Source organism: Hemitrygon akajei, chromosome 2 (assembly GCF_048418815.1).
Source record: "Hemitrygon akajei chromosome 2, sHemAka1.3, whole genome shotgun sequence".
In the NCBI taxonomy this organism is placed as follows: Eukaryota; Metazoa; Chordata; class Chondrichthyes; order Myliobatiformes; family Dasyatidae; genus Hemitrygon; species Hemitrygon akajei.
In genome coordinates, this window is record NC_133125.1 from 197,079,389 (window position 1) to 197,104,524 (window position 25,136).

The 25,136-nt window shown below is 51.2% G+C and overlaps 2 protein-coding genes across 2 annotated transcripts in view; one reads left to right on the top strand and one right to left on the bottom strand.

Moving 5' to 3' along the window:
- Window positions 1–899: 899 nt before the first annotated feature.
- LOC140719938 (nuclear factor 7, brain-like) lies at window positions 900–22,531 on the top strand. The gene is made up of 6 exons (XM_073034858.1): window positions 900–1,236; window positions 9,151–9,246; window positions 11,749–11,976; window positions 12,316–12,338; window positions 12,419–12,531; window positions 19,204–22,531. Exons 1-6 carry the CDS (start codon window positions 901–903, stop codon window positions 19,743–19,745), a joined length of 1,338 nt encoding a protein of 445 aa, XP_072890959.1. The 5' UTR covers window position 900; the 3' UTR covers window positions 19,746–22,531.
- Window positions 22,532–23,450: 919 nt separating this feature from the next.
- nelfe (negative elongation factor complex member E) overlaps window positions 23,451–25,136 on the bottom strand; it is a 30,732-nt gene continuing 29,046 nt past the window's right edge. Inside the window, exon 10 of the mRNA XM_073034863.1 lies at window positions 23,451–24,303. Within this exon, the coding sequence (XP_072890964.1) occupies window positions 24,227–24,303 (77 nt within the window). The 3' untranslated portion in view covers window positions 23,451–24,226. The remainder of the gene's footprint in view (window positions 24,304–25,136) is intronic.

The following is a 25,136-nucleotide window of genomic DNA, read 5'->3' on the forward strand; positions in this document are numbered from 1 at the left end:
CTTCTGCTCTGACACCCCTCCCAGGCCCTGTGACCCTCCGGTCCTTACACCCCTCTCCATCTTCCGGCCCGTACATTCATCCCGGTCTCTGTAAATCCCTCCTGCCCCAAAGCCCCTCCCAGTCTCTGTGACACCCTCCGGCTCCTACACTCTCCCTATCTCTTTGACCCCCCCCCGACCCCTACACCTGTCTCAATCCCTATGACCCCCTCAGGACCCTATACTCCTCTCAATCTCTGTGACACCCTCTGACCCTACACCCCTCCCGATCTCTGTGACGCCCTCTGCACCCCTCCCGATCTCTGTGACACCCTCTGACCCTACACCCCTCCCGATCTCTGAGACGCCCTCTGCACCCTGCACCCCTCCCGATCTCTGTGACGCCCTCTGCACCCTGCACCTCTCCCTATCTCTGAACCCCTCCGGTCCTGACACTCCTTCCTGCCTTGTGACTTCCCTCACCCTCGCCAGTCTTGCTGACCCCCTTGCACCAAGATTCTCCCCCACTATATTAACCCCACCCAGACGCCCACCTCTCCGTCTTAGTAACCCCTCTCCAGCCCTCCCCATCTCTGTGACCCCTCCTTTCCCACAGCCCTCGCCGTCCCTGTTTCTCCCACCCCCTACCCCGCTCCGCGCTGTCCTCCCTAGTAACATTTGAATTGCTCGCCCCATCCGCAGTCGCCCAGGCTCCGACCCCCCGTTATTTCCCCTCTGCCTCGACTCCTGCCCGGGCTATTCCCTGGCGTGCAGCCGTGTCCCGGAATGTGGCCGATCCTGCCGGGAAACGTTCCAGCGAGGCCTCGGGGAAGGGAGAAACCAGTCAGGGCGACGCGCTGGTGTAACCGGTCTGGCGGCTCGGGAGGTGGGCGGGACGGTGAAACTGCGGTACGGCGGGCGATGGAGTCGGATCTGTTCGCCCAGGAGCTGGTCTGCGCCATCTGCCTGGAGCTTTTCACCGACCCGGTCACGCTGCGCTGCGGTCACACGTTCTGCCGCCTCTGTGTCACCCGGTGCTGGGGCGATCGGCGCTCCAGCTCCTGCCCCGTGTGTCGGCGGGTGGTCCCAGCCAGGGACCTGCGGGGCAGCCGGGCGCTGCGGAACCTGGCGGAGAGAGCCCGCGACTCGGACCGGAGGGCCGGCGGGTGCGAGGGGACGGGGCGGCCGTGTGCCATGTGCGCAGTTGATCCGGAACAGAGAGCGCCCGGGCAGGGCCCCCGGAGCCAGCAGCAAGAGGTAAGGGTTACCCATACCCCTCTATTTTTCTAAGCTCTATGTTCCTACCGAGGTCTCTTAAAAAACCCTATCATATCCGCCTCCACTACCGTTGCTGGCAACTCATTCCACACACTCACCACTCTGCGTAAAAAAAAAACTTACCCCTGACATCTCTGTACCTACTTCCAAGCACCTTAAAACTGTACCCTCTCGTGTTGGCCATTTCAGCCCTGGGAAAAAGCCTCTGATGATCCACACGATCAATGCCTCCCATCATCTTATACACCTCTACCAGGTCACCTCTCATCCTCCGTCACTCCAAGGAGAAAAGGCCGAGTTCACCCTACGTATTCTCATAAGGCATGCTCCCCAATCCAGGCAACATCCTTGTAAATCTCCTCTGCACCCTTTCTATGGCTTCCACATCCTTCCTGTAGTGAGGTGACCAGAACTGAGCACAGTACTCCAAGTGGGGTCTGACCAAGGTCCTATATAGCTGCGACATTACCTCTTGGCTCCTAAATTCAATTCCACAATTAATGAAGGCCAATACACCGTACGCCCTCTTAACCACAGAGTCAATCTGCGCAGCAGCTTTGAGTGTCCTATGGACCCAGACCCCAAGATCCCTCTGATCCTCCACACTGCCAAGAGTCTTACCATTAATACTATATTCTGCCATCATATTTGACCTACCAAAATGAACCACCTCACACTTATCTGGGTTGAACTCTATCTGCCACTTCTCAGCCCAGTTTTCCATCCCATCAATGTCCCGCTGTAACCTCTGACGGCCCTCCACACTATCCACAACACCTCCAACCTTTGCGTCATCAGCAAATTTACCATTCCATACCTCCACTTCCTCATCCAGGTCATTTATAAAAATCACGAAGAGTAAGGGTCCCAGAACAGATCCTTGAGGCACACCACTGGTGACCAACCTCCATGCAGAATATGACCCGTCTACAACCACACTTTGCCTTCCGTGGGCAAGCCAATTCCGGATCCACAAAGAGAGATACCCTTGGATCCCATGCCTCCTTACTTTCTCAATAAACCTTGCATGGGGTACCTTGTCAAATGCCTTGCTGAAATCCATACACACTACATCTACGGCTTTACCCTCATCAATGTGTTTAGTCACATCCTCAAAAAAATTCAATCAGGCTAGTAAGGGACGACCTGCCCTTGACAAAGCCATGCTGACTATTCCTAATCATATTATACCTCTCTGAATGTTCGTAAATCCTGCCTCTCAGGATCTTCTCCATCAACTTACCAACCACTGAAGTAAGACTCACCGGTCTATAATTTCCTGGGCTATCTCTACTCCCTTTCTTGAATAAAGGAACAACATTCACAACCCTCCAATCCTCCGGAACCTCTCCCGTCCCCATTGATGATGCAAAGATCATCTCCAGAGGCTCAGCAATCTCCTCCCTTGCCTCCCACAGTAGCCTGGGGTATATCTCATCCGGTCCCGGCGTCTTATCCAACTTGATGCTTTCCAAAAGCTCCAACACATCCTCTTTCTTAATGTCTATATGCTCAAGCTTTTCAGTCAACTGTAAGTCATCCCTACCATCGCCAAGGTCCTTTTCCGTAGTGAGTACTGAAGCAAAGTATTCATTAAGTACCTCTGCTATCTCCTCTGGTTGCATACACGCTTTCCCACTGTCACACTTAATTGGTCTTACTCGCTCACGTTTCATCCTCTTGCTCTTCACATACTCGTAGAATGCCTTGGGGTTTTCCTTAATCCTGCTTACCAGGGCCTTCTCATGGCCCCTTCTGGCTCTCCTAATTTCATTCTTAAGCTCCTTCCTGCTAGCCTTATAATCTTCTAAGCACTAAGTACACTGCAGATGCTGTGGTCAAATCAACACGTACAAAAGCTGGATAAGCTCAGCAGGTCGGGCAGCATCCGACAGCCTTTTCTACATTTTCTACATTTTCTACAGCCTTTGTACACCATGGTTCCTGTACCCTACCATCCTTTCCCTATCTCATTGGAACGTACTTTTGCAGAACGCCACATAAATATCCCCTGAACATTTGCCACATTTCTGCCATACATTTCCCTGGGAACATCTGGTCCCAATTTATATTCCAAGTTCCTGCCTGATTGCTTCATATTTCCCCTTACTTCAATTAAATGTTTTCCTAATTTGTCTGCTCCTATCCCTCTCGAATGCTATGGTAAAGGAGATAGAATTGTGATCACTGTCTCCAAAACGCTCTCCCTCTGAGAGACCTGACACCTGACCAAGTTCATTTCCCAATACCAGATCAAGTACAACCTCTCCTCTTATCTACATATTGTGTAGAAAACACCCACCCCATCTAAACCCCTTGCTGTAGGGAGATGCCGATCAATATTGGGGAAATTAAAATCTCCCATCACGACAATCCTGTTATTATTGCACCTTTCCAGAATCTGTCTCCCTATCTGCTCCTCAATGTCCCTGTTACTATTGGGTGGTCTATAAAAAACACCCAGTAGAGTTATTGAACCCTTCCTGAGACTCTGTAGAGGCATAGACAATCCCTCCATGTCTTCCTCCTTTTCTGTAGCCGTGCACTATCTCTGATCAGCAGTACCATGCCCCCACCTCTTTTCCCTCCCTCCCTGGCCTTCTAAAGCCTGGCACTAGAAGTAACCATTCCTGCCCCTGAGCCATCCAAGTCTCTGTAATGGCCACCACATCATATCTCCAAGTACTGATCCACGCTCTAAGCTCATCCGCTTTGTTCATGATGTTCCTTACATTAAAATAGACACACTTCAAAGCATCAGTTTGAGTGGATCTCCTCTCTATCACCTGCCTATCCTCCCTGTCAGACTGCCTACAAGCTTTCTCTATTTGTGAGCCAACTGCCCCTTTCTCTGTCTCTTCAGTTCGGTTCCTGCCCCCTAGCAATTCTAGTTTAAACTCTCCCAAATAGCCTTGGCAAACCTCCCCACCGGGATATTGGTCTCCCTCAGATTCATCAAAGCTGCTCTGTCATGGTTCAAACAGCCTGTACTGTCCTATATTCTACATCTTAAACACAGCGATTGTATCGGGTCCCACCACCACCTCTGGCAGCAAGTTCCAACATAGGTACAGAATTAGGCCATTTGGCCCATCAAGGCTGCTGTCTCATTCTATCATGGCTGATTTATTATCCCTCTCAACCCCAACTCTCCTGCCTTCTCCTCATAAAATTTGACATGCTGACTAATCAAGAACCTATAAACCTCCACTTTAAACATACCCAATGACCTGGCCTCCACAGCAGTGAATTCCACAAAACAACAAGACTCATGACATACGTCAGTGACAAGAAACCTGACTCTTGTTTTTCATATTTCCAGCAGCTGAAGTGTTTTAATTATTAGTAAGCAAGGCAAATTTGTCATCCCCCTTATTCAATTCTCTATTCTCTCCTCGTTCCTCACCTGCCTATCCCCTGCCACTGGTGCCCCTCTTTCTTCTCTTTCTCCCACAGTCCACTCTCCTCTCCTGTCAGATTCCTTCTTTTCCTGCCCTTAACCTTTTCCACCTATCGCCTCCCAGCTTCTCACTTCATCCCTCCCTCCCTCACCCACCCATCTTCACCTCACCTGGTCTCTCACCTTTCACCTGCAGCCTGTACTCCTCTCCCCCCCCACCCCCACCCATCTTCACCTCACCTGGTCTCTCACCTTTCACCTGCAGCCTGTACTCCTCTCCCACCCACCCATCTTCACCTCACCTGGTCTCTCACCTTTCACCTGCAGCCTGTACTCCTCTCCCCCCCCCCACCCATCTTCACCTCACCTGGTCTCTCACCTTTCACCTGCAGCCTGTACTCCTCTCCCCCCCCCCCCACCCATCTTCACCTCACCTGGTCTCTCACCTTTCACCTGCAGCCTGTACTCCTCTCCCACCCCCCCACCCATCTTCACCTCACCTGGTCTCTCACCTTTCACCTGCAGCCTGTACTCCTCTCCCTCCCTCACCCACCCATCTTCACCTCACCTGGTCTCTCACCTTTCACCTGCAGCCTGTACCTCTCTCCCACCCCCCCACCCATCTTCACCTCACCTGGTCTCTCACCTTTCACCTGCAGCCTGTACTCCTCTCCCCCCCCCCCCACCCATCTTCACCTCACCTGGTCTCTCACCTTTCACCTGCAGCCTGTACTCCTCTCCCACCCCCCCACCCATCTTCACCTCACCTGGTCTCTCACCTTTCACCTGCAGCCTGTACTCCTCTCCCTCCCTCACCCACCCATCTTCACCTCACCTGGTCTCTCACCTTTCACCTGCAGCCTGTACCTCTCTCCCACCCCCCCACCCATCTTCACCTCACCTGGTCTCTCACCTTTCACCTGCAGCCTGTACTCCTCTCCCCCCCCCCACCCATCTTCACCTCACCTGGTCTCTCACCTTTCACCTGCAGCCTGTACTCCTCTCCCTCCCCCCCCACCCATCTTCACCTCACCTGGTCTCTCACCTTTCACCTGCAGCCTGTACTCCTCTCCCCCCCCCACCCCCACCCATCTTCACCTCACCTGGTCTCTCACCTTTCACCTGCAGCCTGTACTCCTCTCCCCCCCCCCCACCCATCTTCACCTCACCTGGTCTCTCACCTTTCACCTGCAGTCTGTACTCCTCTCCCCCCCCCCCACCCATCTTCACCTCACCTGGTCTCTCACCTTTCACCTGCAGCCTGTACTCCTCTCCCCCCCACACCCATCTTCACCTCACCTGGTCTCTCACCTTTCACCTGCAGCCTGTACTCCTCTCCCCCCCCCCACCCATCTTCACCTCACCTGGTCTCTCACCTTTCACCTGCAGCCTGTACTCCTCTCCCCCCCCCCACCCATCTTCACCTCACCTGGTCTCTCACCTTTCACCTGCAGTCTGTACTCCTCTCCCCCCCCCCACACCCATCTTCACCTCACCTGGTCTCTCACCTTTCACCTGCAGCCTGTACTCCTCTCCCCCCCCCCACCCATCTTCACCTCACCTGGTCTCTCACCTTTCACCTGCAGCCTGTACTCCTCTCCCCCCCCCCCACCCATCTTCACCTCACCTGGTCTCTCACCTTTCACCTGCAGCCTGTACTCCTCTCCCCCCCCCCCCACCCATCTTCACCTCACCTGGTCTCTCACCTTTCACCTGCAGCCTGTACTCCTCTCCCCCCCCCCCACCCATCTTCACCTCACCTGGTCTCTCACCTTTCACCTGCAGCCTGTACTCCTCTCCCCCCCCCCACCCATCTTCACCTCACCTGGTCTCTCACCTTTCACCTGCAGCCTGTACTCCTCTCCCCCCCCCCAACCCATCTTCACCTCACCTGGTCTCTCACCTTTCACCTGCAGCCTGTACTCCTCTCCCCCCCCCACACCCATCTTCACCTCACCTGGTCTCTCACCTTTCACCTGCAGCCTGTACTCCTCTCCCCCCCCCACACCCATCTTCACCTCACCTGGTCTCTCACCTTTCACCTGCAGCCTGTACTCCTCTCCCCCCCCCCACCCATCTTCACCTCACCTGGTCTCTCACCTTTCACCTGCAGCCTGTACTCCTCTCCCCCCCCCCCCACCCATCTTCACCTCACCTGGTCTCTCACCTTTCACCTGCAGCCTGTACTCCTCTCCCCCCCCCCCCACCCATCTTCACCTCACCTGGTCTCTCACCTTTCACCTGCAGCCTGTACTCCTCTCCCCCCCCCACCCATCTTCACCTCACCTGGTCTCTCACCTTTCACCTGCAGCCTGTACTCCTCTCCCCCCCCCAACCCATCTTCACCTCACCTGGTCTCTCACCTTTCACCTGCAGCCTGTACTCCTCTCCCCCCCCCACACCCATCTTCACCTCACCTGGTCTCTCACCTTTCACCTGCAGCCTGTACTCCTCTCCCCCCCCCACACCCATCTTCACCTCACCTGGTCTCTCACCTTTCACCTGCAGCCTGTACTCCTCTCCCCCCCCCCACCCATCTTCACCTCACCTGGTCTCTCACCTTTCACCTGCAGCCTGTACTCCTCTCCCCCCCCCCCACCCATCTTCACCTCACCTGGTCTCTCACCTTTCACCTGCAGCCTGTACTCCTCTCCCCCCCTCCCACCCATCTTCACCTCACCTGGTCTCTCACCTTTCACCTGCAGCCTGTACTCCTCTCTCCCCCCCCACACCCATCTTCACCTCACCTGGTCTCTCACCTTTCACCTGCAGCCTGTACTCCTCTCCCCCCCCCACCCATCTTCACCTCACCTGGTCTCTCACCTTTCACCTGCAGCCTGTACTCCTCTCCCCCCCCCCCCACCCATCTTCACCTCACCTGGTCTCTCACCTTTCACCTGCAGCCTGTACTCCTCTCCCCCCCCCCCACACCCATCTTCACCTCACCTGGTCTCTCACCTTTCACCTGCAGCCTGTACTCCTCTCTCCCCCCCCACACCCATCTTCACCTCACCTGGTCTCTCACCTTTCACCTGCAGCCTGTACTCCTCTCCCCCCCCCACCCATCTTCACCTCACCTGGTCTCTCACCTTTCACCTGCAGCCTGTACTCCTCTCCCCCCCACCCCCACCCATCTTCACCTCACCTGGTCTCTCACCTTTCACCTGCAGCCTGTACTCCTCTCCCCCCCCCCCACCCATCTTCACCTCACCTGGTCTCTCACCTTTCACCTGCAGCCTGTACTCCTCTCTCCCCCCCCCACCCATCTTCACCTCACCTGGTCTCTCACCTTTCACCTGCAGCCTGTACTCCTCTCCCCCCCCACCCCCACCCATCTTCACCTCACCTGGTCTCTCACCTTTCACCTGCAGCCTGTACTCCTCTCCCCCCCCCCACCCATCTTCACCTCACCTGGTCTCTCACCTTTCACCTGCAGCCTGTACTCCTCTCCCCCCCCCCCCCACCCATCTTCACCTCACCTGGTCTCTCACCTTTCACCTGCAGCCTGTACTCCTCTCCCCCCCCACCCATCTTCACCTCACCTGGGCTCTCACCTTTCACCTGCAGCCTGTACTCCTCCCCCCGCCCCCACCCATCTTCTTGTAGTGGTTTCCTCCCCCTGCATTTCCAGTCCCGATGAAGGGTCTCAGCCCGGAACATCGAGGATTTACTCCTCCCCATAGATGCTGCCTGATCTACTGTTCCTCCAGCAATTTGTGTGTGTTGCTTTAGTGTATTGCATACATTTCTGATCGACCACTGTAGGAGGGCTGTTGAGGCTTTGGAGGGGGTGCAGAAGAGGTTTACCAGGATGCTGCCTGGTTTAGAGGGCTTGTGCTGTCATGAGAGGCTGGACAAACTTGGGCTGTTGGTCAAACAGTGGCGGAGGCTGAGGGGAGTTTGATAGCAGTTTATAAGATTATGGGAGGCATAGATAGAGTAGACAGGGATTTCTTGCTCACCATTGGATGAGGGGGTAGGTTTAAAGGGGATGTGAGGGGTATGTTTTTTACTCAGGGCATTGTGGATGCCTGAAATGTGCTGCCTGGTATGATATAGCAGAGGCTTTTAAGAGATGTTTGGATAGGCTCATGGATGTAAGGAAGATGGAGATATGGACATAGGAGGGATTAGTTTTTGTTTACTCTTTAGTCGTTTGGCACGACATTGTGTGCTGAATGACCGGTTCCTGTGCTTTACTGTTCCTTGTTCCTTACAGGCAGCGGTGAGAATTTCGTGAGAGTTGTTCTGAATTTCCAGCAGCCGCAGGATCTCAGGATCAGAATCAGATTTAATATCATTGGCAAAATTTGCTGTGACGCGGTAGCAGTACATTGCAATCCACAATAGTAAAACCAAATTACAGTAAATACATATTAAAAAGTTAAATGAGTAGTGCAAAAAGAGAACAAAGAGTAGCGAGGTAGTGATCAGAGGTTCAGTCTCTCCTGTTTGCAAATATTCCATTGTATTGTCCACTACCTGCTTTCCAGGACTCCCTTGCCTCGGCCATCTATTCCCTCAGGAAGGCACGAGCAACCAGCCTGGAATGTATACAGGAGCAGGAGCAGAACATCTCCAAAATTAAAGTAAGTGTTTGACTTTTACTGGGAAGGAAGTGTTACTAGTTTCCTGCTTCCTCCAGTGGATAGGGAAAATAGTACTTGGGAAATTATTGTCACATTTACTGTGTACAATGAAAAACTGTGCCGCCCATATAGAAAAGGCATTAGGGGCTTTTAAGAGATTTGGGTAGACACTTAGTATAGTGCAGTATAGTCTAGTATAGTGGATTCTGGTTATCTGGTACACATTGGGACCAGCACATTTTGGTACAATTGAGCTGCTGTCCGAATTAGCCAGTTTCATGTAGATGTAAGTAGATATTAATAAGTAGATAAAAAGCTATAAAAAGGCAAACATCCATTTAATTGAGTAACAAATTATGTATTCAAATGAAATACAGAACAAATTAGAACACTGCCAATACTACTACAGTACTGTAAAACTGTGCATTAGTTCCTAAGTGTTATCAACAAATCCAGTGTAGGCTGCCGTGTTCTTTCAATTGAATATAAATGAACAAAATCAGCAGCTAGGCGGATAATGCACTGCCTTCATACAATGCTTTCGACGAATGCATCCTCCAAATCTTCATTTTCATTGTAACATTCAAGATGACTGTTGATACCTCAAAATTCTTTGTAATTCCTAACTTGTTAAAGTAGTGAAATTGTATCATTTTCTCTTCTGGCTGTTTCTGACATCACCAAGCCTGAATGCTCGAAACCACCGTGAACAAAACTGTTCTGAATTGTCTTACTGCTTTATTTCTCACCAACTAAAACGTAGTGACAAAAATCACGGCTTTTTGAACACAAGCGCACTTAACTGACATAATTTCAAAACTGTCTGCTGTAAGTACAGTATACTGTGTAACAGTATACGTTAGAACCTGCTCAGCAACAGTCTCCTGACTCAATAAGAGATGTGGCATCCCAAGTAAACAAAGGGAATCCTGACTATTTGCTTGATTAGTTTTTGTTCTTTAAAAATTTTCCCAAGCAACTGTCCTGATTAACCGGTGGCTCAATTAACTGGAATCCACTGTATTTGATGTTTCTACCCTGGACAAAACTCTTTCTACACTTCTCAAAACTTTATCAACTCCTATCAGGTCTCCTCTCAGCCTTTGGCACTCCAGAGGAAATTATCCAAGTGTTTTCAGCCTTTCCTGGACTTAATTGGTGGTTAGCCCAACACTTTACAATACCAGTGGCCTGGGCTCAATTCCCACCGCTGCCTGTCAGGTGTTTGTACTCTCTCCCCATGGCCATGTGGGTTTCCTCCCACTGTCCAAAGATGTACTGTTTGGTTGGCTACTCTGTCATTGTAAACTGTCCCATGAGTTAAACTGGGGGATTGCAGGGCAGTGTGAGCTACATTCCGAGCTGTATCCCAATAAATAAACAAAATCCACTTCCCAGAAGGCTAACGACATTTGGCCTGTCCCCTCAGACCCTCGCTAATTTTCGTCAATGCTCCATAGAAAGCACCCTGAACATAAGACATAGGTGCTGCTCTGCTATCCCATCATAGCTGAATTATTGTCCCTTATAACCCCATGCTCTCCTTAACCTTTAGTGCCCTGATCAATCACAAATTTACCAACCTCCATTTTAATTTCCACTGATTTACCACCCTCTGGCTAAAGAAATTCCTCATCTCTGTTCTAAATGGATGTACCTCTATTCTAAGGCTGTGCCCTCTGCTCCTTGACTCCTCCAATATAATAAACATCTTCTCCACATCCACTCTATCTGGGCCTTTCAATATTCAATTGGTTTCAATGAGATCCCTCCTCATCCTTCTGAATTCCAGTGAGTACAGGCCCAGAGCTATCAAATGCTTCTCATACGTTAACCCTCCGTTTCTGGAAACAGCCTTAGAGAGTGTATCTCCTGGGGTACTGTACGGTGGGAGTGTGGGACTCTGCACAGGGACCCCTGCCAAGAGCAAACTGATAGGGCCACATCATCTACTCTGCCTTAATGGCATTGATTCAAGGGCGACATTTAGTCCCCAAATGCCCCAGGTCACAGGTCATCAGTATTACAAGACACAATATTTCCAGTGCTAAGAGAGGAGGACACAGCCTCAGATTAGAGGGGCATCTCTTTGTAACAGAGATGAAGAGGAATTTCTTTCACCAGAGGGTGGTGAATCTGTAGAATTCATTGCCACACATGGCTGAGGACAAGGCGTTGGATAATTCAGCCATCGTGTTTGCTCCACCACTCTGGGATCAGTCATGATGGAATGACAGAGCAGACTCGATGGGCTGATCGGCCTAACTCTGCCCCTTATTTCAAACGGAAGTTGATAGGTTCTTGATTAGTTAGAGCACCAAAGGTTACAGGGAGAAGGCAGGAGAATGGGGTTGAGAGGGATAACACATCAGCCATGATGGAACGGGGCAGCAGGCTTGATGGGCCGAAAGGCCTAATTCTGCTGATGTTTTATAATAATACGGTTTTATTAGCTGTGAGGTGCTTGGCCTTGAGAAATGAAATTCCATCTGTGTGTGGCAGGAACAGACTCAGAGTCTCCACATCCACATCAGGTCTGAGTTTGCAGAGCTGTATCAACTCCTCGCCGAGAGAGAACAGCGTCTGCTCCGTGCACTCAGGCAGCACACAGAGAGGCTTCTTGATGACATGGAGAGGAACCTCCACACCCTCTACGAGGACCTGGAATCCATCGACCGACAGCTGCTGGAGATGGAGCAGCAGGCCAGTGGACCATTCCTGCCTCCAGAGGTACATCCCAGGTCAAGACAGGCCAGGCATTCCTTCCCTGCAGCCTTGGAGCCCATTGTCGGGTGTTAGTCTGTGAATGAGGCAGTGTCCCAATGAAGAAATCACTCGGTGATCCCCACTGAGCTGGGACAGCAAGCTGTGTGTGAGTGGTTGAGTGAGAGAGAATGAGAATGTTCCTCAGATTGTGAGGGGGGATGGGAGAATGGTGGTGAACAAGTGAGAGGAGGAGAGGGGAGGGGGAAGTGGCGAGGGGGGAGAGCATGAATTGGAGTGTGAAGAGATGACAGTTCAGTGAGCTCCCGAGACTGAACCCCATGTTTTTCTCTCTCTCTGTCACAGGAGAGCACGGCACGACGGAGCAGGTGAGTGAGCCTCTCACGGGAACGCTCTGCGTGACTAGGCACGGACTCACTCATCCCGAGCACTCTCCTTCCCCCCTCAGGCCAGAGCGACGCGGGAGCCAGCCGGTGCTGGCCCTGCAGCTGTCCTTAGGGGTCTTCAGGGGACCCTTGCAGTACGCGGCCTGGAAAGGGATGCTGGATCACCTCAGCCCAGGTAGGGGATACCTCACTGCAGCCCCCACCCCTCCCCTTCACCTACCGACACACAGCCCCACCCCTCCGACATGGGGGCATAAGACATACGAATAGAATCAGGCCATTCAGCCTATCGATACTATTCCATCATGGCTGATTGTTATTTCTCTCAATCCCATTCTCCTCAGAACATTTGATACCCTGACTAAACAAGAACCTATCAACCTCCACTTTACCTGTACTCAGTATTTGGCCACCATGCCAGTCTGTGGCAATGAATTCCAGATTCACCACCTGCTGGCTAAATAAATTCCTCCTCATCTCTGCTCTATATGGACGTCCTATTTTGAGGCTGTGTCCTCTAGTCTTAGTCTCCCCCACTATAGGAAACATCCTCTCCACATCCACTCTATCTGTGTCCTCTGGCCCTAGACTCCCTCACTATAGGAAACATACTCTCCACATCAACTCTATCTGTGTCCTCTGGTCCTAGACTCCCCCACTATAGGAAACATCCTCTCCACATCCAGTCCATCTGTGTCCTCTGGTCCTAGGCTCCCCCACTATAGGAAACATCCTCTCCACATCCACTCTATCTGTGTCCTCTGGTCCTAGACTCCCCCACTATAGGAAACATCCTCTCCACATCCACTCTATCTCTGTCCTAGACTCCCCCCACTATAGGAAACATCCTCTCCACATCCACTCTATCTGTGCCCTCTGGTCCTAGACTCCCCCACTATAGGAAACATCCTCTCCACATCCACTCTATCTGTGTCCTCTGGTCCTAGACTCCCCCACTATAGGAAACATCCTCTCCACATCCACTCTGTCTGTGTCCTCTGGTCCTAGACTCCCCCATTATAGGAAACATCCTCTCCACATCCACTCTATCTGTGTCCACTGGTCCTAGACTCCTCCACTATAGGAAACATCCTCTCCACATCCACTCTATCTGTGTCCACTGGTCCTAGACTCCTCCACTATAGGAAACATCCTCTCCACATCCACTCTATCTGTGTCCTCTGGTCCTAGACTCCCCCACTATAGGAGACATCCTCTCCACATCCACTCTATCTGTGTCCTCTGGTCCTAGACCCCACCACTATAGGAAACATCCTCTCCACATCCTTCATGAGGACTCCTAAGTCCCTGTAAACCTCTGTTTTCTGAAGTTTCTTTCCATTTAGAAAACGGTCTACCACTTTGTTCCTTCTACCAAAGTGCATGGCCATACACCTCCCGACACCGCATTCAACTGCTTCTTCTTTGCTCATTCTCCTAATCTGTACAGGTCCTTCTGCAAATCCCTACTTCCCTACACTCCTCCCCAATCGCCACTCTCCCACAGAACCCTCTGGTGATCGTGTTTCCCCTCACTATATGTGAAACATGACCGAGATGGGTAGGAGAGGGGTTTTTCCTGGATCAGTGGTGGGAGCATTACAGGTCTCTGGAGTTGAGCTGTTCTCCCGGGTCTAAGAATAAAGGCACAGACTGTTTTCTAAATGGGGAGCAAATGCAGAAAACAGAGGTGTAAGGGACTTGGGAGGCCTCTTGCATGATTCCCTAAAAGTTAACTTGCAGGATAAATCGGGGGTAAGGAAGGCAAATGTTAGCATTCATTTCAAGAGACTAGAATACAAAAGCAAGGATGTAATGCTGAGGCTCTATAAGGCATTGGTCAGACTGCACTGGGAGCATGTGAGCAGTTTTGGGCCCATTGTCTAATAAAGGACATTGGAGAGGTACACGGGAATGATCCCATGAATGACCATAAGGTATAGGAGCAGAAGTAGGCCATTCAGTCCATCGAGTCTGCTCCGCCATTCAACCATGGGCTGCTCCAATTCTTCCAGTCATCCCCACTCCCCTGCCTTCTCCCCATATTCTCTGATGTCCTGGCTAATCAAGAACCTATCTATCTCTGCCTTAAATGCACCCAATGACTTGGCCTCCACAGCCACATGTGGCAACAAATTCCACAGATTTACCACCCTCTGACTAAAGTAATTTCTCCGCATCTCTGTTCTAAATGGACGTCCTTCAATCCTGAAGTCGTGCCCTCATGTCCTGAACTCCCCTACTATGGTAAATAACTTTGCCATATCTATTCAGTTCAGGCCTTTTAACATTTGGAATGTTTCTGAGATCTCCCCACATTCTCCTGAACTCCAGGGAATACAGCCCAAGAGCTGCCCGACGTTCCTCATACAGTAACCCTTTCATTCCTGCAATCATTCTCGTGAATCTTCTCTGAGCCCTCTCCAATGTCTTTCTGCTTTCTAAAATAAGGAGCCCAAAACTGCACACAATACTCTAAGTATGGTCTCACGAGTGCCTTATAGAGCCTCAACATCACATCCCTACTCCTATACCTCTAGAAATGAATGCCAACATTGCATTCGCCTTCTTCTCCACTGACTCAACCTGGAGGTCAACCTTTAGGGTATCCTGCACAAGGACTCCACAATCCTTTTGCAATTCTGCATTTTGAATTTTCTCCCCATCTAAATAATATTTCTTCCACCAAAGTGCACTTTCCAACATTGTATTTCATTTGCCACTTTGCCCATTCCTCTAAACTATCTAAGTCTCTCTGCAGGCAGTCTATTTCCGCAACACTACCCGCTCCTCTACCTATCTTTGTATCATTGGCAGATTTAGCCACAAATCCATAAACCCCATCGTCCAAAACACTCACATACACCCTAAAAAGCAGCGGTCCCAACACTGACCCCTGTGGAACTCCACTGGTAACCAGCAGCCAGCCAGAATAGGATCCCTTTATTCCCACTCTCTGTTTTCTGCCGACCAGCCAATGCTCCACCCATGCCAGAAACTCGCCAACGTTTATCGTGACATTGCCCTTCTGACACGCCTTTTCTATCCCGGCTGCTGTTTGGAGGCCTGTATACAACTGGAAGGATTGCGTATGAATGAAAAGGTTCATGCGGAGCGCCTGGGACTGGACTCTCTGGAGTTTTGAAGAATGGGGGTCTGGTTTCTCAAGGAAACCTAACAAATATTAAAAGGCCTAGATAGAGTGGATGTGGAGAGGATGTTTCCTATAGTGGGGGAGTCTCGGACCAGAGGACACAGATAGAGTGGATGTGGAGAGGATGTTTCCTATCTAAGTCTCTCTGCAGGCTGTCTATTTCCGTTACATTACATCTTTTGTGACCTTATGGAGCACCAAAGCCTTTAGAAATCAATGACTTACAGAATTCCTAAAGAATAAACAGGCATCACACCTTCTGGGGGAGCCATGGACCAGAGGACACAGATAGAGTGGATGTGGAGAGGATGTTTCCTATAGTGGGGGAGCCAAGGACCAGAGGACACAGATAGAGTGGATGTGGAGAGGATGTTTCCTATAGTGGGGGAGTCTAGGACTGGAGGACACAGATAGAGTGGATGTGGAGAGGATGTTTCCTATAGTGGGAGATTCTAGGACCGGAGGACACAGATAGAGTGGATGTGGAGAGGATGTTTCCTATAGTGGGGGAGTCTAGGACCAGAGGACACAGATAGAGTGGATGTGGAGAGGATGTTTCCTATAGTGGGGGAGCCAAGGACCAGAGGACACAGATAGAGTGGATGTGGAGAGGATGTTTCCTATAGTGGGGGATTCTAGGACCGGAGGACACAGATAGAGTGGATGTGGAGAGGATGTTTCCTATAGTGGGGGAGTCTAGGACCAGAGGACACAGATAGAGTGGATGTGGAGAGGATGTTTCCTATAGTGGGGGAGTCTAGGACCAGAGGACACAGATAGAGTGGATGTGGAGAGGATGTTTCCTATAGTGGGGGAGTCTAGGACCAGAGGACACAGAGTGGATGTGGAGAGGATGTTTCCTATAGTGGGGAGTCTAGGACCAGAGGACACAGATAGAGTGGATGTGGAGAGGATGTTTCCTATAGTGGGGGAGTCTAGGACCAGAGGACACAGATAGAGTGGATGTGGAGAGGGTGTTTCCTATAGTGGGGGAGTCTAGGACCAGAGGACACAGATAGAGTGGATGTGGAGAGGGTGTTTCCTATAGTGGGGGAGTCTAGGACCAGAGGACACAGATAGAGTGGATGTGGAGAGGATGTTTCCTATAGTGGGGGAGTCTAGGACCAGAGGACACAGATAGAGTGGATGTGGAGAGGATGTTTCCTATAGTGGGGGAGTCTAGGACCAGAGGACACAGATAGAGTGGATGTGGAGAGGATGTTTCCTATAGTGGGGGAGTCTAGGACCAGAGGACACAGATAGAGTGGATGTGGAGAGGATTTTTCCTATAGTGGGGGAGTCTAGGACCAGAGGACACAGATAGAGTAGATGTGGAGAGGATGTTTCCTATAGTGGAGGAGTCTAGGACCAGAGGACACAGATAGAGTGGATGTGGAGAGGGGGTTTCCTATAGTGGGGGAGTCTAGGACCAGAGGACACAGATAGAGTGGATGTGGAGAGGATGTTTCCTATAGTGGGGGAGTCTAGGACCAGAGGACACAGATAGAGTGGATGTGGAGAGGATGTCTCCTATAGTGAGGGAGCCAAGGACCAGAGGACACAGATAGAGTGGATGTGGAGAGGATGTCTCCTACAGTGGGGGAGCCAAGGACCAGAGGACACAGATAGAGTGGATGTGGAGAGATGTTTCCTATAGTGGGGGAGTCTAGGACCAGAGGACACAGATAGAGTGGATGTGGAGAGGATGTTTCCTATAGTGGGGGAGCCAAGGACCAGAGGACACAGATAGAGTGGATGTGGAGAGGATGTTTCCTATAGTGGGGGATTCTAGGACCGGAGGACACAGATAGAGTGGATGTGGAGAGGATGTTTCCTATAGTGGGGGAGTCTAGGACCAGAGGACACAGATAGAGTGGATGTGGAGAGGATGTTTCCTATAGTGGGGGAGTCTAGGACCAGAGGACACAGATAGAGTGGATGTGGAGAGGATGTTTCCTATAGTGGGGGAGGCTGGGACCAGAGGACACAGATAGAGTGGGTGTGGAGAGGATGTTTCCTATAGTGGGGGAGTCTAGGACCAGAGGACACAGATAGAGTGGATGTGGAGAGGATGTTTCCTATAGTGGGGGAGTCTGGGACCAGAGGACACAGATAGAGTGGATGTGGAGAGGATGTTTCCTATAGTGGGGGAGTCTGGGACCAGAGGACACAGATAGAGTGGATGTGGAGAGGATGTTTCCTATAGTGGGGGAGTCAAGGACCAGAGGACACAGATAGAGTGGATGTGGAGAGGATGTTTCCTATAGTGAGGGAGGCTGGGACCAGAGGACACAGATAGAGTGGATGTAGAGAGGATGTTTCCTATAGTGGGGGAGTCTAAGACCAGAAGGGACAGATAGAGTGGATGTGGAGAGGATGTTTCCTATAGTGAGGGAGGCTGGGACCAGAGGACACAGATAGAGTGGGTGTGGAGAGGATGTTTCCTATAGTGGGGGAGTCTAGGACCAGAGGACACAGATAGAGTGGATTTGGAGAGGATGTTTCCTATAGTGGGGGAGTCTGGGACCAGAGGGCACAGATAGAGTGGATGTGGAGAGGATGTTCCCTATAGTGGGGGAGTCTAGGACCAGAGGGCACAGATAGAGTGGATGTGGAGAGGATGTTTCCTATAGTGGGGGAGTCAAGGACCAGAGGACACAGATAGAGTGGATGTGGAGAGGATGTTTCCTATAGTGAGGGAGGCTGGGACCAGAGGACACAGATAGAGTGGATGTGGAGAGGATGTTTCCTATAGTGGGGGAGTCAAGGACCAGAGGACACAGATAGAGTGGATGTGGAGAGGATGTTTTTTATAGTGGGGGAGTCAAGGACCAGAGGACACAGATAGAGTGGATGTGGAGAGGATGTTTCCTATAGTGGGGGAGTCAAGGACCAGAGGACACAGATAGAGTGGATGTGGAGAGGATGTTTCCTATAGTGAGGGAGGCTGGGACCAGAGGACACAGATAGAGTGGATATGGAGAGGATGTTTCCTATAGTGGGGGAGTCTGGGACCAGAGGACACAGATAGAGTGGATGTGGAGAGGATGTTTCCTATAGTGGGGGAGTCTAGGACCAGAGGACACAGCCTCTGAATGGAGGCATGTCCCATTACAACGGAGTTGAGGAGGAATTTCTTTAGCCAGAGGGTACTGAATTCACTACCACAGACAGTTGTGGAGGCCAAGTCATTGGGTGTATTTAAAGAGGGGGTTGACAGGTTATCGATTAGTGAAGCTGTCAAAGGTTACTGGGAGAAGGCAGGAGAATGGAATTGAGAGGAATAGTAAATCAGTTGTGATGAAATGGTGGAACAGACTCAATGGGCTGAATGGCCCAATCCTGCTCCTTTGTCTTGTGGACTGAATCCTGTGATATCCATGAGGGGAGATGGGGGGATGGTGAGGGTGAGGGCTGTATTGGGGGGACGTTTATGGTAATAGTGGAGGCTTGGGGGAGCATCCAGAGTCTGGGGGTGGGGTGTTATGGAAGAAGATGGTGGTGGTAGCAGGGTCTTGTGGGAGCGGTGTGACCATCTGGAGGTAAGAGGTGTTGGGGGAGGAATCAAAGTTGGGGTGCTTCACCTTCCTAAATTACCCTGGGGGGGGGGGTAAGGGAGTAGTGTCAGATTGGTACTAATCTCTCTCCTCTTTTTACCATCCTCCCTCACCTGTTACCCCTCCCTGTCCGCAGCTCCTAGCACCCTCACCCTCGATCCGGACAGTGCTCACCACCGCCTCCTGCTGTCCGAGGACCTGAGAGCGGTCAGTCACGGTGATGGCAGTCTGCCCCCGGCCGTTCCCGGGCCGCGCCGCTTCCACCCCTACGTGTGCGTGCTGGCAGCACAAGGCCTCGCCTCAGGCAGACACTACTGGGAGGTGGAAGTGGGCAGCAAGCCCAAGTGGGATGTGGGGTTGGTGCGTGAGTCTGTAGACCGGGCGGGGCGGGAGCCGCCCTCCCCCAGTGCTGGCTACTGGATAGTGTGGCTGCGGAACGGCCACGAGTACTGGGCGCTGACCGAGCCCCGCACCCGGCTCAGCCCCCGGAGAGTGCCCCGCACGGTGGGCGTCTACCTGGACTACGAGGGCGGGCAGGTGTCGTTCTATGACGCAGATGGGATGGTTCATCTCCATACCTTCACCGACACCTTCACTGAGACCCTCTACCCCTACTTCAGCCCGGGCCTCAATGACGGAGGGAGGAACTCTGAGCCCTTGCGCATTCGCTGGTTGTGACCACCAACCCGCACCTCCACCTCGAAAGATAATATGGGGACAGCACACTGGCTGATTGGCAAAGGATGTGGGAATCCTTTCGGATTGTCTGCTGGTGGCTCGTGGTATTTCATAGGGCACCGTGTTGGAACTGCTTCCCTTTACGTTATATGTCAATGATTTCGATGAAAGAATTGTTGGCTTTGTGGACAATATGAAGACAGGCGTGTGTGTAGTGTTGAGGAAGCAGGGAATCAGCAGGAGTTAGACAGATTTGGAGAATGAGCAAAGAAGTGGCAGATGTCGGGAAGTGCGTGGCTATGCGCTTTGGTGGAAGGAATAAAAGCACAGAATCCAAAAATTAGAGGTGGAAAGGGACTCTTTGTGTGGGATTCCCTAATGGCCAGCCGGCAGGTTGAGACAGTGGTGCAGAAGGCAATTGGAATGTCAGCATACATTTTGAGAGCAGTGGAATACCAAAGCAGGGGTGTAACGCTGAGGCTTGGTAAGGCACTGGCGAGGCCTCACGGAGTATTGAGAGCAGTTGAGAGCTCCATCTGCCCGAAGCGGCTGTATTTAAGGTGCCTTTGCCCCTTCTCTTGTTAGCAGGGCTTTGTAGCAAAGCCACACGTGAAGGCCAGGAACTGGACTTGGCTGCCAGAGACTTTTACAGACGTATGCCATTGGGAGCATTTAGTAGATAGTGTGAGTTTATCCCCACTAACACCCCCAACACCAGCTATGGGAGCCTTAAGGAACATCGCCAGCCCTCCAATTCTCTGAGAGATTTGTAAATGTCCTGATTGCAGCTGCATCTATCACCATCCCCAGCACTGTATAAAGACAGTGGTGACAGCAGCCTGAAACAAAGAAATGTCCCCCAATACTTCCAGAGAGTCATAGAGAAGTACAGCACAGAAACAGGCCCTTTGGCCCATCTAGTCCATGCCAAAACCATTTAAACTGCCTACTCCCATTGACCTCAGTTGGTTCCAGCATTTCTTGACAGCTGCAGTGGGCAACTCCGAGGCATGAGGGTATGGTCTCTCAATGACCCAGTGAATCATTACCAATGTGATCACAAGAAAATCGCCTAAGGCAATCACTCGCTGTCAGCCCGCACCGACTCCGAACCCCCTCTATAGCAGGCCTACATCAAGTCCAGTTCCTCCATTATCAGTCAACTCCAAGATGGGGTAATCCTGCAGCACTTGGAGTTTTCAATATCCAGCAGGGTCTTGAGATCACAAAAGCCGTCTATAAAAAACCATAACACTTGGTTGGCTCTGGAGAGGCCAATGCATCTGTGCACACCGCCATCTTACCGGTATGCTCCACTATTTGCTGGTCTGTGACATCTTCATCCCTTGCTGAAGCAAGCTTCAACAAGTCCAGCTCCATCACCATTGGGTAATTCACTAGTGAGGTAGAATACTGCAATACTCGATAACCTGCAGTGTATTGTGATTGTGAAAAAGACATAAAGGGCGAACAATCACTCAGAGAGACCACTGTGACCACCGGCTTTCCTGGCTATAATCATTAGTTTTACATGAAGCTCCTCAGCCAAGGAAACAGACAGTGTCTGTGTGCGATACGACCCGGACAATGGCCAGGCACGGGCCGGTAACTGTACAAGTCACATGCACACCACCGAAGAGGCAGGAAGGACCATCTCACCATCTACACATTTACTGCCACGACCCAACGCTCTGGATTTGCCCTTCACAAATCAAAGTACTGAGTACAGGAGTTGGAATATTATGTCTAAGATGCTGGTGAGGCCTAATTTGGAGTATTGTGCAGTTGTGGTCACCTACCTAAAAGAGAAGTATCAGTCAGATTGAAAGAGTGCAGAGAAAATTTACAAGGAGGTTGCCAGGAACTGAGGGAAAGATTGAATAATTTGGACTTTATTCCCTGGAAGATTGAGGGGAGATTTGACAGAGGTATATAAAATTATGATGGTATCAATAGGGTGAATGCAAGCAGGCTTCTTCCACTGAGGTAGGGCCAGGCTACAACTAGAGGTTATGGGTTAAGGGTGAAAGGTGAAATGCTTAAGGTGAATGTGAGGGGGATCTTCTTTACTCGGAGGGTGGTGAGAGTGTGGAACGAGCAGATGCGGGTTCAATTCCAACACTTAACAGAAGCTTGGATACACACGCGGTTGGGAGGGGTATGCAGAGCTCTGGTCCAAGTAGGGGCGGATTATGGGATGTTTGTCTGTTGTGTGTCTAGGTAAAGGATGGTCAGAAGCTGAGAATACTCACCTCCAGACAGTCTAAGGTACGAGTGAGTGGTGTGCAGGGCGAGGGCAGCTCCAGCACATCTCAGGCAGCGGAATGTGACCAAGATAACGCAGTCCCCCACCCACCCTCCATCGGCACACAGAGGCTGTGGTGTGTATGCAAACTACAAAACACAGTGCTGTCACTCCTAAAGTTCCCTTACTTGATTTTGAAGCTCTCAATGATCTGGGACTGAGTACATCACAGAATCATTTTCGTCTGATAATCCTGGTTGAGCTCTCAGGCTGTCTTCCACCACAAAAGATAACTGGCAGGGCAGCTTGTTTGAACTGCACCCTAAAATTCAGTATCTAAAACTAAGGGACGCAGACTCAGTTGACACTTTTAAACATCAACCCACAAACTATTTATTTAACCTTGATATTAATGAGCATCTGTTTGTCTTCTATTTTCATGTCTATTTTAATTTTGATTTTATTTTCATATTTGTGGTTTTATCCCACTGTAAAGCACTCTGAACTACATCATGTGTATGAAAAGTGTTCTACAAATAAAGTTGTTGTTACTCCAGAGGTCTCTCACAAACCCATTGCCCCTCCCAACAGGAAGGAGAAACACCACCGCTGGCAGATTCCCCTCAGCGTTATTTGTCATGTGAACGACAACAATTCTGCCATGGCTGTTGGAAGCCAGGCTTCAAAGGGAGGAGGGTTGGGCATGGGGGCTAGGAACCCCATTTTGTAAAAGCCGTGAGCTACAGAGATGCCAACAGACCTCATCCCTGGGAGAGGAAGGATCATCGTCTCGATGTGTGAAGTTGTGTGGTGAAAGCAGAAGCCACAGAGCTGATCACCTTCCGCCCAGGACCGAGGACTCTGTCGGAGGCCCAGGCCCCAGTTGGGGTGATGGGCTTAAGAAGACATTGAAATACACAGTGAAATACGTTGTTTATGTCAACGACCAACACAGTCTGAGGACTTGCCGAGGGCAACCCACAAGTGTCGCTGTGCTTGACATCAACACAGCACGCCCACAGTTCACTAATCCTAACCGTACGTCTGCATGGTGTGGTAGTGTTACTATGAATGCAATCGCATTACTTTGCCAGCGATCATCGATGGAGGGGGGGGGAGATATCTCTGTGTGTGTCTCTCTCTCTCCGTGTCAAACATTACAGAGCTAGATCAGATAGATTATTTTTGTCACGTGTCGACACACAGAGTGAAATGCATCATTTACATCGACAATCAGCCTGCAAAATTCGCCATGCCTCCAGCATCCCCACAGCTTTAACACTAACTCATACGTTGCTGGAGTGTGTTCGGAACCCGGAGGAAAGCCCACACAGTCATGGTGAGAACGGACAAACTCCGTACGGCAGTGGCGGAGACTGAACCGCCATTGCTGGCGCTGTAAAGTATTACGCTAACCGCTAGACCAGTGAGTGCGCTGTAACATACACAACACCGAGCAGGGCATTTGGACCGTTAATTTATTTAACACAAAAGCGTTTTATTTACAGTCGGCCGTTCTGGGGCCGGGGGGATAAACAATTCAATTGTCCACGATGAGATGCTGGGGACCCGTTCAGGGAGAGGGGGGTGGGAGTGACACCAGTGTAGTTTGGAGTCTCTGTCCCCCCCTCCCTGTGGGGCGGTAAGACATATCGAACCTCCCACATATCCAGCCCCTTTGGATGACGAGATGCTGGGGCCCCCAAGGGCAGCCCCAAGGTTTGGAGAGGGTAAGAGTTTGAGCCCCACTAGACCCACCTTGATCAAGAGCCCAGCAACAGTGCTGGAATGCACGACAGGGGTGGGGGTAGGAGGTAGGAGTTGTGGAGAGGTGGGGGTAGGAGGTGGGAGTTGTGCAGGGGTGGGGGTAGGAGGAAGAGGGAGGGGGAGGGGTGGTGAGGAGGAGGTGCGAGGGTGCAGGGGGAGGAGGAGGTGGGAGGGTGAAGGGGAGGAGGTGGAAGGGTGGAGGGGAGGAGGTGGAAGGGTGGAGGGGAGGAGGGAGGGTGAAGGGGTAGGTGGAGGAGGAGGGAAGGTGGAGGGGTAAACCAGGGTGAACATGGGTGGTGGGAGGAGTGGTGCAGAGGTGTCTTGGGGAGGTGGGAACGAATGGTGTTTCAACTGGAATGTCTGTAACAGCAGGAGAGGGGCCCGTCTGACGGTCCCTTCCCGCGCACCGGGTCACTTCTTTGTCCAGGCTTTGAGGTGTTCCTTCCTTCAGCCGTCTGTCCGAGGCCGCCTACGCCAGGTAGTCCTCATTATAAACCACCTGGCTCCGCTTGTCCCGGTGGGAGCCCTTGGCACTGTTCTGCACCGCTGTGGGGACAAGACCAAAGGCACTGCTTACAACACGCGGATGTGTCTCCCTCCTCAATATCATCCCTAACCCCTCCCCTCCTCACCTCCGGGAAATCCCCCACCCCCCCCAATCCCCAGCTGACCTAACGACCACCAGATCCAACGTCCCAGAGAAAGGAGCCCAAATAACACGAGGGGGAACAGTCTGGACCAGGGAGCGTAGACTCAGAATAGAGACAGACAGACTGGGTTTCGTTACAGTCGCACCTACCGAGAATAGTGAAGAAGTATAGCAATATAAAACCATAAATCATTAAATAATAAGTTAATCATGTCAAGTGGAAATAAGTCCAGGACCAGCCTATTGGCTCAGGGTGTCTGACACTCCGAGGGAGGAGTTGTAAAGTCTGATGGCCACAGGTAGGAATGACTTCCTATGCCACTCAGTGTTACATCTCAGTGGAATGACGGACATCCATTTAGAACAGAGATGAGGAGGAATTTCTTTAGGCAGAGGGCGGTGAATCGTTGCCACAGGTGGCTGTGGAGACCAAGTCATTGGGTACGTTTAAAGCAGAGGCTGACAGGTTTTTGATTAGTCAGGGCGACGGTGAGAAGGAAAATAAATCAGCCGTGATAGAACGGTAGACAAGACTCGATGGGCTGAATGGTCTAATTCTGCTTCTATGTCATTGATCAGTCATAGAGTACTGAAGCACAGAAACAAGCCCTTCTGTGCCGAATCTGCCTAGTCCTGTTGACCTGCACTTGGACCACGGCCTTCCATACCCCTCCCGTCCACGTACTTATCCAAACTTCTCTTAAATATTATTTCCACTTCTGCTGGCAGC